Source organism: Dasypus novemcinctus, chromosome 5 (genome assembly GCF_030445035.2).
Source record: "Dasypus novemcinctus isolate mDasNov1 chromosome 5, mDasNov1.1.hap2, whole genome shotgun sequence".
NCBI lineage: Eukaryota > Metazoa > Chordata > Mammalia > Cingulata > Dasypodidae > Dasypus > Dasypus novemcinctus.
This window is the reverse complement of record NC_080677.1, coordinates 55,860,832-55,873,812: the sequence shown is the minus strand read 5'-3', so window position 1 is coordinate 55,873,812 and position 12,981 is coordinate 55,860,832. Positions and strand designations below refer to the sequence as shown.

Here is a 12,981-nt window from a genome sequence, read left to right as displayed (position 1 = left end):
ACAACAGACCCTGCCTCTGATTCCTTTCCCATGGTCTTCAAACATGCTGAAATCTTTGGTGTGTCACCTTCATCAGAGATCAGATTCAAGGTACCAGAGTAAGGTAAAATGTTTTGAACCACAGTAGCTTGCTAGAAGCACAAGAGGGAGCCTAGGGAAGATGCTGAGTCAACATTGCATCTGGAAAAGTACAGGTTCAGTCCTGGGGAAACTAAGGAAGCATCTCAAGTGCAAAGGGTCTGAGGAAGAGTCATGACTCTGGCAGGAATGGAACTGGACTCAGAGCCTGCCTGCTTCATCACCCATATTAGTACATCTTGCCTGCATTCCATTTGCCAGGATCTATGCCAAGGACTTGAGATATATATTTTCTTATAAGAAATGGTCCCACACTTCAAAGATCTTATATTCTAATGGAGAGCAAGCAGGCCTGAGAGGAAAAAAAAAGAAATACCAGTAGTATTAGGATCCTTTTACAGACTGGTAGTTTGTGATTGAATAGGTTGGCTTAAAGTATCACAGACTTGTCTTAACATTCAGGTTAGCTTGCCAAACAGCTTGAAGAACCAAAGTGTGTCTACACTGACCACAGCCATATTAGCCAACCTCTCCTCAACCAACCTTAGTCCTCTGACACTTCTCTTTCCAAGGCCATCGGTAAACCTTGAATTGCTAAATACAATGGCTTCTTCTTGGTATTCATCTTATGTGATGCTGTCTACCTTTCATTCTTGAAGAAAGTTCTCTTCAGCCTGGGCTTGCCTTGGGCTTCACTGGGTCTCTCTTCTTAACTGTCTTGGTCCACTTCTTCAAAAGTTCCACCTTGGGCCTTCTTTTTCTCCTCTCTCCACACTCTCTCCTCTCCCTCAGCACTTCCTGTGGATGATTGCTAAGCATGGACGTCATGCCTGCCCTCTCTTTCAACTCTAGATCTCTATTCCTTCTGCCAACTGAACCTGAGTATTACCTCCAGAGAATCAAATCCACTGTGTTAAAATGCAAATAGCTCTTCCTGCCCTACTCTGCTTTTTCTTCTATTTTCTGCCCAATTAGTGGTATTCATCATTCATTTCATCCATAGTAGATAAGCTGAGAACACTTTCATGAATGTTAGATATCTCTGAATTGATTTAGCACAAAGTGCAAGGCTCTGCACATTTATCAAAGCATGTTTAATGAATTAATAACTATTGGATCAGAAAGTCAACTTTATAATCAAAACCATTCAGAACATGCCCCCCGACCTACCCAAATCAAAAGTATTTCCTTTTATTCCTTGGGACAAATCCTCAGAGTCTACCTGAGCTGTCACCACCACTCACCTTTTCAGCCTTCCGGGAATATTAGGCTGATTTACAAATTCTGGTCTTTGCATGTTTAGCTTTCCACACTGTGACTGTTTTTCTTACCATCTATCACAGGTTCTCTCACCTGTTCTAGATAATAAGTTACTTGACCATGGCAGACTATAGGATCCACCAATACTGTTCCCCTCCCAATCTCCCAGGTCCTCTGGTGCCTAATATCTGTACCACAGAGTTTAGACCCAGCTACATGGAATAAATTAGACAGAAAGCCAGTCTCTTTTCCGAGGATGTGCAGACAGGGTAAATTCCTCTCTGAGTTTTTCCCAGGAATGTGTCTGTGAGGAGGAATGATATTCTTCTTTCCTCAGATGGTAAAATCTCTGTACCTCGTTGTTATAGGATGTCTTTTCTCTTTTGTCTTAGTTATCAGGAAACTGAGAGCTTTTTTAGTCCCAGATCATAATAATAAGCTTATCTCAGGATCTTGACAATAACTATCCATTCTTCTTTAGAACTTTCTGTTGTGTGTGTATTCTTAATTTTGCAGTATTTTTAACTTGTAAGGCACCTCAAATCCTTTTGGAACAAAATGAGAAAATAGATCCCTAAATAAGCAATATTCTTCTCTTATTATTTATTATTTCATAATTTTCATTCTCCTACCTGGATTGTGAGTCCTTGAGAATAGTCAGGTCTTATATTTCTATCTTTTGCCCCAAATAGAAAGCATACGGTAGGTCCTTAGTAAATCTTTGTTGATGGATTAAAACTCTTGATTATCCTAACTGAAATATGTGCTTTGTTAAAGTAAGTTAGATTAATTTACTTTGAGATTGAAATATCTCCTAGGGCAGGGGTTCTTAACCAGGGGTCCGCGAGCTTGAATTGAAATTCAAAAAAACATTATTCTTGGGCGGACATGTTGGTGCGGGTGTGCTATATTTATTGAATAATACACAGCATAGTGTGGACTTAGTAAGGGGACCGTGGTTTTCACCTGACTGGCAAAGGGATCCGTGGAGCCAAAAAGGTTAAGAACCCCTGTCCTAAAGTGACAAAATTCTGATAAAAAGCATTGAGCATGTCTATCATGTTAAATTTTTTTAAATAGTAAATGAAAGGCACAATAAAGGCAAAAGTGAATTTTGTAGATATTATAGTGTCTAAGTATAACACTTAAAACTGGCAAAAAGATTAACAAAAATCAGTGGTCCACTGCCAGGTATTGGATAACAGACTGCATTTCTTCCACTGCCCCAAAGTCCTGCTGGCTTTATTTCTGATAAACATATTAGTCAGGTGGTGTCTGACATTTTTTTCCCTTCCCTTATCCCCATTTTCACTACCCCCTCCCTCCCTTCTTAAGTTAGCAAACATTAAAATCGACGTTCAGTAAAACCACCTGTGCCAGTCATCAAATTTTCTTTCTTCCATCCTTCCTTCCTTTTCTTTTTTTCTTTTTTTTTTTCTTTTTGTTCCTTTTTTAAGCTTACCCAGGGAGACTACTTTAACTTTGAAATAAACCACAAGAATGTAATTATAAAGTTACCTCCAGACTTGGCCTTTGTTCTTACTTCATGTCCTGTTACCTCCACTCCCACCCCAATTGCCCTCTCAAAATTCACCCCACCAACACATTCCTATGACTGTTAAATATTTATGCAGACCATAACAGACATGCGTAAATAATTCATATAAGTACAAACACTCTGGAGACTCAAAATTCTCCCAGCTGACTGGGCTTTATCATTGTGCAAGAAGTAAGGCCTTGGCGAATCCTTTCTCTTTCTCTTTAACCAGAGCAGAAATGCTTGCCTTTCCCCTTCAGTGACATACTACACAAGGTGCCTTCCCAGCCTTCTAGACAATAATATTTGGAGCAAAAGGGAGAGACAGAAGGAGATAGAGAAGATAAATGTGAACATCAGATATAACCATCTATGTATTTATGGGATTCAAAGACCCCCCCATTCCCCTTCTCCAACCTTCATTTTATATCTGGTGTTGGAAAATAACAAAAACTCATCTTCATCCCAAAGAGGCTGTTTTTGGACTAACCCTATGTGGTTACATCTTGGTCAGATTCATATGGCCTTTTATCCCTACAGGTTGTCCAGGGCTCATAAATGATCCTAGGTTATTTTCTCATGGCCACTTCCACTGTCCTGAATCACCTCGTCTTGTGATTACCTAGTATTTGATTTTTTAAAAAAAATAGAAAGTAATTTCAAATGGGCTTAGATAGAACAGAATAAGGCAAGCAAATCTGTTGCAAAAAGGAAGATTGCAAAAGACTATATTCTACATTTGAATAAAATATTTTCAACTTCTATTTTGGATTCTCTGTGTCACTTCCTTCCACCAGTGAAATAAATACAAGTGTGGAATTACTAATATTAGATGTAATGTAAAAGACACATTATATTTATAATCAGACAACATAGTACAGACCTGCAAAAAAATCCTTGATCCTTTGAAAATGTGCTTTGTGTGTATGTGTTTGTGTAACTGTCAATCATTGATGTAAGAAGTAGAATTGAAAATATATTTATTTAGATAATTTTACCATTTTTAGACTTTAGACCTGTTTGACAGGACAAATCTGGGTATTTTGGTACATGACTTATTGAAAATAAATGAAATTTGTCACAATGTTAGATTTACTAAATGCAGTGAGACCAATAATGTCAGATTAGCTCTGGGAACTGGCAAATGTCAACCTGGGCAATTTAGATATTAAATATGAAGGGGGAATCAAGGTATAATCCAGGAAACTGGGTTTGTAATTTGATATATTTTTTTAAGCTTTTCTTTAAAAATGATATTTAGTCCCTTCAAAATCTATGTCAGTGGGGCAGTTTGTAAGTCCGATGCTAGAGTGGAAGTTCTTTTTACAGCCACATGACCTTTCAGAGAGAAGAGCAGGCCAGAAAGGGAATATCCGTGGAGAGAACAAGCTCATTTGTACTAATGAGCCAACTCCACTGAACCTGTTTTGGCAACATAATGACCCTCTCTACCTTGCCTCAACTCACAAAAGGAAGAAGGCAGAACATTCCAAAGCAGCCATAGTGGTGGAGATGAATGCAAAGGCAGTTCATAAGAGCATCCCTGCTTGCTTGGTCTTTTCAGTGGTCCTATACAGATCTGTGCTATAAAATGTCCTAAAGAAAAGCCTTAAGGTGGAGCTGATATTCATAAAAATCATACCAATACCGGAAATACTCCGTTTATGAATTAAGCAAAGCTAGTAGCTTTTTCCATGGCTTTCAACATTCAAATACTAGTCAAAACCTGTGAATATGTATACATTCTTTTATCTGGATAATTAGCCTCTTTATTGGTGGCGCCTCCTGGATTAGGATTCTTCCATGCAAATAAGCTGTAAAGGAAGGTTGTACGAGAAAGAACACCTTTCATGTGGCTTCAGTACTTATTTACTAAAACTTTCACATTTATGGAGAGGCAAATGCTATAATTCCTGGATTTCAATAACCTTGACTTCAAATGAAAGTGCTTATCTATTTTCCATTAATACACACAAGCAACAAACAGACCTACCAAACATATTCTGTTGCCAGTAGCTCACCCGAGGTGTTTATATCTAATTTTTAATTTCTGATCATGATTGGAACAGATGAAGATATCGTTTCAATGTCATATGTATTGTTTTAATACTAACCATAGAGATTAAGATAAATACAGATGATGCTTTGTGCTTTAGAAGTATAAATTGTAAATAACGTTTTCCAGTGTGAAGGACCAAATTCACAACACCTCTTTTAGACTAAGAGAGTTGGTATTTTGGTTTGGTTTGGTTTGTGAGTTTTCGTTTGCTTGTTTGTTTTAAGAACTTTCTTATTATGGTAGCGACATCCATTTTTGTGTGAGCCTGAAAAGTCTTGGGGTCCTATGCTAGTTTTTTTATAGTAATGTTGTGGTCTCACATTTTAATGTTTCCTGGAAGAACTGGCTGGCTATTTAGTTTAATTACTTCACAGGAACACACATGACAATTTTGAAGGACAGTTCCTATTACTCATTGTTTAGTATTTTGGTTATCATTTTTTCCCCAGGAGAATGTAGTTTTCAAGGTAAGATTCCATTTGTTTCTTTTATTTCAGAATAAAAATTTGGAAATTCTACTATTAGTTATCCTCTTCCCCAAGTCCCCTCCTACCTACTTATCACCCCCTGTCCCAGCACCTCTCCCTGCCAGAGAAATTCTCATGGTCTAGGTATGCATTTCTGCTAACTTTGCCTTGAAAGCTAATTATTAGAGGCAAATGTGACCTCAAGAACCACAGTGTTTGGAGGGTTAGGAAGCACTTTCACACAAATCTTCCTATTCACTAGTCTTCAAAACACTAAATCCTATTGGAATGCCTAGAGGATCCTGATAAGAGGAAAATAATGTACACGAAAATAAACAAACATTACATTCTCTGGATGTGACTTTGGTGCATATCCGACCTTGGAAATGTAAACTCACCTGTCATGAAATCATGTTGTAGTTAACTGATGAGAAAAAAATATGCTACTCTATTCATTTCCAGAAGCATACTTCTGGAAAATCAAGGCCCAAATTTAGAGATCAAATCTTTATTGTAAAATGTTGATGGATATTGTAGAATTTCACTTTTTAACAGATTTCACTATTCTCATCTCATATGAATTTAGTATTCTTTATTTTTTCTCCTAATGGTCAAATAAGAGGTCATATTTTCAAAATTTTCATTAAAAGCCACCTAGTACATTTTTATATGTGTGTTTTACTGAAATACAAAGTAAAAAATAAAAATGGCTGTCATATAAATTCCACAAGCTCTCAAGGAAGATAGCTTTAATTATAATACTCGCGATTGAATAGCACTTTGTAAAATAACTTTCATATACTTTATTCCATTCCATCCTTACTGCAGCATAACTAAGCATATATTAGAGCAGGTATAGAGTCACAAAACTAATAGGAACCCTTGAGGAAAGTTGCTCAAGCCCCTTTACCTACAGTTTAAAAAATTAAGATCCAGGGATGTTAAATTAAATTGCCCACAGTGTGTAGTTTGGCCCTGTCCCACTGCCTTTTCTGTTCCATGCTACCTCTGCTGTCCCCGATTTTCAGATAATATAACTGCAATACTTTGCTCAAAGTCTCACATTCAGTGAACTGGAGCACAGTTCTAGCATCATTTTTGTCTCTGCTAGCTAAAGGACCATCCTTTTCTATTTCCTGGTTTTCAGAAGAAAAAAATTTCTCTTAGGGTCAAAAGTAGCTAAAGCTGCCTGGAAATGTATGATAACCTCTTCAGGATCATTAGTAACAGGCTCAAGAAATGTAATAAACATTCTGACTACAATATTTTTAATTGTTTCTTCCAGGTACATAGTAGATCCTTAGGAAATATTGGTCGAATTGAATCAGTCAAGAGTAGTGCTAGCATACTGTCCTATGTGTGAAGATTAAAGACCACTGCTGTGTTTTCTAGAAGGGCCACACAGTCCAGCAAATAGAGGACATACTTTAACAACTAGGAAAGCCTGAGTTCCCAATCCCAACTCAACTGCTTACAACCTTTGCAGCCTTGGGAAAGCTGCTAACCTCCCTAAACTATAATTTTCTTTTCTGTAAATACCGTCTACCTTACAGAGATTTTATGCGGATTAAATTAGACAATGTGTGTATAGAGTCAGGCATACAGCAAACACTCAACAATTGACTGTTCCCTGCCCTCTATGTCTGTCAGGGAGGAGACTTGTATTCTGCTTCACTGCTCTGTTTGAAAACCAGGGCGATAAAATCAAGCTGGTCTTTCTCTGGATATTTTAGCATTATTGGCACAGCCCTGGAAAAACTTGCCTAAAACAGAGAGCATCCTGGCTTTATTTAATTTTTAAGAGGTCCTTGGAATTGAACCAGGGAACCATGTATACATGGGAAGCAGCCACTCAACCACTGAGCTACATCTACTCCCATCCTGGCTTTATTTCACTGATGTGTTCTATACACAGAGAAGGCTGCATAACCATGCATTCCCCCCCCCCCCGTTTTTTTTTTTTTCTTTACTGGTTTGCTGATGCTAAATGTGACATTAGAAAAGGAAACACACAGGTGAAGGGGATTTTGTCTAGTGCAGGCATTCTTAACAAGTGGTCTATGAGCTTGAATTGAAATTTTAAAAAAACATTATTCTTTTGGGGACGTGTTGGTGGGGATGTGATGTACTTATTAAATAATACCCAGTATAGTGTGGACTTAGTAAGGGCTTGGTGGTTTTCACCTGACTGCAGAGGGGTCTGTGGAACAAAAAAAGTTAAGAACCCCTGGTCCAGTGAAATTCGATTGTTTTGCAAAACACTTTCTAGAGTAACATGCTGTGAACGATATTTACTTTGCTAAATAGCCTTGAGTATTTTTCAGAGTAAATATTTAAAATCATAGTGCTTCTGTGGCTTTAAAATTTACGAAAGATATTACAGGAACTTCGTCAAAAACTTGCACACACACACCCCACTCTCCACCTTTTCAAAGCTTATAGTATTCTAAAATCAATGATAATACAAATAGCAAGCTAGAACAAATATATGGATCAGAAGTTTTTGAATATTTGAAACAGGAATTTGTTTCAAAAATTCAAAACCATAATCTTTACACCCTGATACATTTTATTTCTTTTATTAAAATGTTAATATTCCATGATATATGTGTTAACATAAATTTTTTATATCAAGCAGTTGAGATGAAATTTTAATCTGGTTTTCAGATTGTGCTTTGACTTCCAAATAATATAGAATGTTAAAATCCCTTTATTGAAAAAAGTATAATTAATATTCAAAATAGCACTACTTATAACTGTAAGAGTGATATTAACAGACCCTAAATGTCTATGCTACCTGTGGGAACTCCTGGGTGGTAGATGGCAACTCACTTGGCACCCTGATAATAGCTTCAATCCTGATGCCCAGCTTTTCCCCACCCTGTGAATTTATCAAGGTTAGTTTAAAGGAAGTCTTGAAAAACATAAGCCCTTCTCCCTTCCCCCAAACACACATATACAATAGTCTAGAATTATTTGCTCAGTGACTTTTGTAATGGAAGGTTCAGGCTTTGGATGGGGAATGGCCAGTGATTAGGAAGTTGGAGAAAGACTAGAGATTTCACCAATAGAATAGTAGCATTTCAATATATTACTACTAAACAGGAGAAAACTGGATTTTTGGTAACTTGAACAGTAACAGTTCTTTCCAGTTGTGTAAAAAGAGAAGAGGCAGGCTCACCTGCAATTTTGACTAAATGTTTCTCAGAGAAGAAACTACTAAAAGAAGAGGAAGCAAACAAAATACAGGATATACAGGATAATTTATTAATGGGATTAAAGTATCAAATAATATCAACTCTTAAAAAAGTACTCTTTAAAGCTGGATGATCTTTTAGTTAATCAAGACAAGGAACGTAGATGTTTTATGTGTTTACTATATGTCTTTGTATGTGTATCTATAGCTAGACCTGGCAGTCCTCAGCTGTACTATCAGGTAGGTTAATGAGAGAGGATACTGGCATGTTTGAGTCTTTAGAACTCTTTGATTTTAAGATAAATGCATTACTCCTGCGCTTTAACAAACAGCAGCTAGCTAACTATAAAACCAAGAATTTGGGGTGGGAATAATCTTCTGTTAAGAGTTAGAATTTAATATTCACAAGTGATCAGCATAGGACCAGCTATCCCACACTGCAAAGAAAAAAATGATTAAAATTGCACTACTTTCAGGTGTCATTGGACATTCGGATTTTCTGGAGAAAGTAGTTTGAATCACCTAGTCCTAAGAAGAAGACTTTGCCAATAGGCAAATAATTTTAATCTCCATCTTACACTGTAAGCAAGACGTATAATAAATACATTGGCATAGAAGAGTCCTAGAATAATAAAATGTAAAGTTATAAAGCTAATGTCCATTTAATTATTTTAATTTCTCAATGTCATATATTCTCTCACAAATTACTTCTCAATGAGATTTTTTTAAATTAAAAATAACACACACACATACAATGTTCTAAAATCTTCTGTGATGCTTTAATGTGTTGCAATTTTTTTCACTTCTAAATTTGGTTTTAATATGTCAAAGCAACACAATTTATAGAAAGAGAAATCGCTTATTCTTACTACCTTTACACATTTTTGCATTAGGTTTAGGTTATGGAACTTTTACCATCCTCTCACTGATTTTTCTCTCTTTGATTTCATCACAAGTGTTTTGTGCGTTTTATATTCTCTAACAGTACACTTTAGAGTTTGCTCTAATATTTGGTGCTGATTTCCTACAGATACATTCTTTGAACATTCTATACAAAAAAGGGTTTGATTGTTCATAGTGTATATTATTTTTTTTTTATCTTATTACTCTGGCCTGTACAGGCATTCAGTCGAACCCCTGAAGGGAGAATACAGACAGCTGACTGGATGAAGACGACATTGGGAAAAAACTCCCATTGTTTAGATTTCTGTCAGAGGATATAAGAATACTTAATTTCCTTTATCTCTAGGGCTTTCATTATCATTTAAATTTCATTTTACATTAATTGATCAGGGATTAGTAAAGCATTATGCAGAAATTAGAATAAGACAAGCCAGATGGAATGAATAATTCATGAAGTCCAATTACGTTTTATTTCTGGTGTACTTTCAAACTTGCCACTGACTTCTGTGCTATTTTGATGTGACAATATTCAGTGGAAATCAAGAGTGCCATTTTAATTTATTGTATCCCCCACCCCCAGAATGGAAGCATTTGTATGCAATGGGAGTGTTTTATTCCATTTCCCCCAAAACACCAATTTGAGGGCTCTTGGAAACACTGGATGATCTAAATATTCTGGTTCATCTTCTACAGTTAGTCCAGGGCTATTACAATGAGCCATCAATCCGCCTGTTTTGGGTGAACTGACCCTATGTAAAGGAAATAGGGTTTTAGGACAGGGAGATTTTCACTTCCCAGAAAAGCTACAATTCCCTTTAAAATATCTTTCCCCATGCCCCCCCACGCCGCAAAGGAATATTAAAATGAGAACTTGGCGCAGAGCTGGCCTGGAAGCAGCAGCAGTAGCCGTTGCAGCTACAGACAAGAACCACTAGGTGGCAGGCGTTGCCTTTAATGCGAAGCGCTCGGGGCTGCCAGAGCATCCCCGAGGGTCTGATCCCCGCAGCCTATGTCTTGGTTCAAGCTCCCAGCCACTCGCAAAGCTTTGCCCGGCGAGAATTCCGAGCTAATGGGCAGTGCCGTCCACCTGTCTGGAATGTCTCGTACCACAGTGTCTGAAACCGCCTCCCAGCCCCCGCGCGACCCAGCCCCCAGCCCCTTGCCCTCCCCTCCCCCCGTATTTATTTATGCCACTGGACAGTTCTAGTCACATTAAAGCTCCGGTTCACCTTCTCGAGGACTTTCATCTCGGGAAGTTTTATGACACTTTGTGAATGTGCAAAGTTTTTAATTAGGCTCGCTAGACAGCCCGAGGCAGCAGCAGCGCCACAAAGTCTTCACGGTCTCTCTGCTTTACAGCACAACAAGCCGCTCTACTCCTTTGAAGACAATGCAGACTATGTGTACGATGTCATGTGGTCCCCCGTGCATCCCGCGCTCTTTGCCTGCGTGGACGGGATGGGGCGCCTGGACCTCTGGAACCTCAACAATGACACCGAGGTGAGCGGCAGCGCAGGCGCCCGGGCCGGGAGGGCTGGGAGGGGAGCGCAGTTGGCCTCTCTCCTTCTCTCCCTCTGTCTCTCAAAGGGCCTTTTTTGAACAGACCCTCCACTTGCAGCTGAGCTGTCAGCCCCCTATTCTTGACTATCCTGAAGGGAATTGGCAAATGCATTTGCCAAAAATCATTTAATCTCACTTCATCCCAAAGCAGTGGCAGATCCTGGACAATTGATGACCCTTCTTTGCAAAGAGCAGAACGATGTTTTCTTGCCTTTCCCAGTGAAAGGACACACAGGCATTTTTCAGAGCAGTGTTGAAATAACTAAATTGGCAAACGGTTGGAAAGTAAGCTTTTGTAGTCGCTGATTTTAGATTGGGCCCTTTAAAAGGTCTAGTTGTGGGTGTTTGCTATTCCTCCGATTTCTATTTTGAATCCCGTAAGAAATGACTTCTGACTTTTTTTTTAAATGCTTAGATCTATCCTCCATAGGATTTTTACCATTCCTTGTGTAAGATACAGGACCCAAAGACAGAATTTTACAATAGTAAAAACAAACTCAGAATTTTTTTCCCTGAAACTTGGATTTTAACATGTCATAATCGGAGTAGTTCACAAGTGAAAAATACCCACATTTTTAAAAAAGCAGTTGACAATAAGGGAATATTCTGTTTTTAAAATTTTGCCATATATAGGTTTTCTTTTTTATTATGCCTGGGCATTTTTACTTTTTCCCTCATCAAAATTATTGAGGTGCTAAGTCGGCACTCATTTTTTAAAAAAATAAATATTAAATGCCCTTAAATGTGACCAAATAAAATGTTCTCTGCATCATTTCTTAGTTTCTGATCTAGGGCAGTGTTCCATAAATAAGAATGGACAGGTAAGAGGAACAAGTGCTGCAAACTATCTGTCAAGTGGAGAACAAGAGAAAGGTCTTTTGAAGTGTTTTGAGCAGGAAACAGCTCAGCCTTTTTAATTAGGAAGCCTACAGCTGGAGGATATGAGGAGGAGCAGACTCCCCTAGTGGTTTTTTTTTGGTGGGAGGGGGCAGGAAAATATCCTTCAGGAGTTGTTATCAAATCGTTTTATCTTGCAAGGGTATAAATACCTATAACCCCTGTCAAAAATTTATATTTTCAAAGGCTTCCAATTGTAAGCCTATTTTTCCTTTTAATTCCAAGAGCTGTGTGACAGGGATACAAGTTAAATAATGAAGCATCTTTTAAAATAATCAAAAGGCATGAGTACGTGAAGCGCCCATCATTTTGGATGTTGAAATATTATAACATTACTGCTTTCAGTAGAAAGATGTTATTACCCTACATTGTAATGGTTTCCCAAAGTCTTTCATCACTGTTGATTAAAACCGTATTGCTTCTATTTGCTATAAGAAACTCATTCATGTAAAGCAACCAAAAAACAACATTTTCCAGATTGCCTTTTGAGACAACTCCATGAGAAGTCAGGCTGAGAAGAGACTATGTTTTGGTCATGCACAGCCATGATACTTGTGAGGGGAGCCAGTATTCCATAAACTTGTTAATAATTCCTATGTAACCAGGCTTTTAAATAATCTGCTTTCTTTTTTTGTTGAAATGAATTAATCACTCACCATTACCAAACATAATTTTTCCCTTTCTCTAGGTATCAGGACACAACCATATTAGAGTTTTTTAGCTAAACATGTTTAAAAATTCATTCCTGGGCATGTAAACCATTTTGTTTTGTGGTAAACATAATTCTGTTTTCACAGGAGTAGAAATATTTTGAGTCTGATTTGAATCAGTAGTGAGCTGGACAGCTATTTAAAAATCCTCAAACCATTTTTGGCTTCTAGCAAGTTGAAAAAGAAATATTTTTTCAGATATTTGTTAAAAAAAAACCAAAAAGCTGAATAATTAATTCAGATTAGGAATTAGATTTGTTAGGGGCAAAAAAAAAAAAAAAAAAAAGCCTGATTTTCTGATGGCTTATGCAGAA

General features: G+C 37.6%; 1 protein-coding gene across 4 annotated transcripts in view; it reads left to right on the top strand.

Moving 5' to 3' along the window:
* DYNC1I1 (dynein cytoplasmic 1 intermediate chain 1) overlaps positions 1-12,981 on the top strand; it is a 367,795-nt gene that overhangs the window by 334,342 nt on the left and 20,472 nt on the right. For all 4 annotated transcript variants that reach the window (XM_004470734.5, XM_004470736.5, XM_004470735.5 and 1 more), the window contains one exon: positions 10,860-11,000. In XM_004470734.5, coding sequence (XP_004470791.1) covers positions 10,860-11,000 — 141 coding nt within the window. The remainder of the gene's footprint in view (positions 1-10,859; positions 11,001-12,981) is intronic.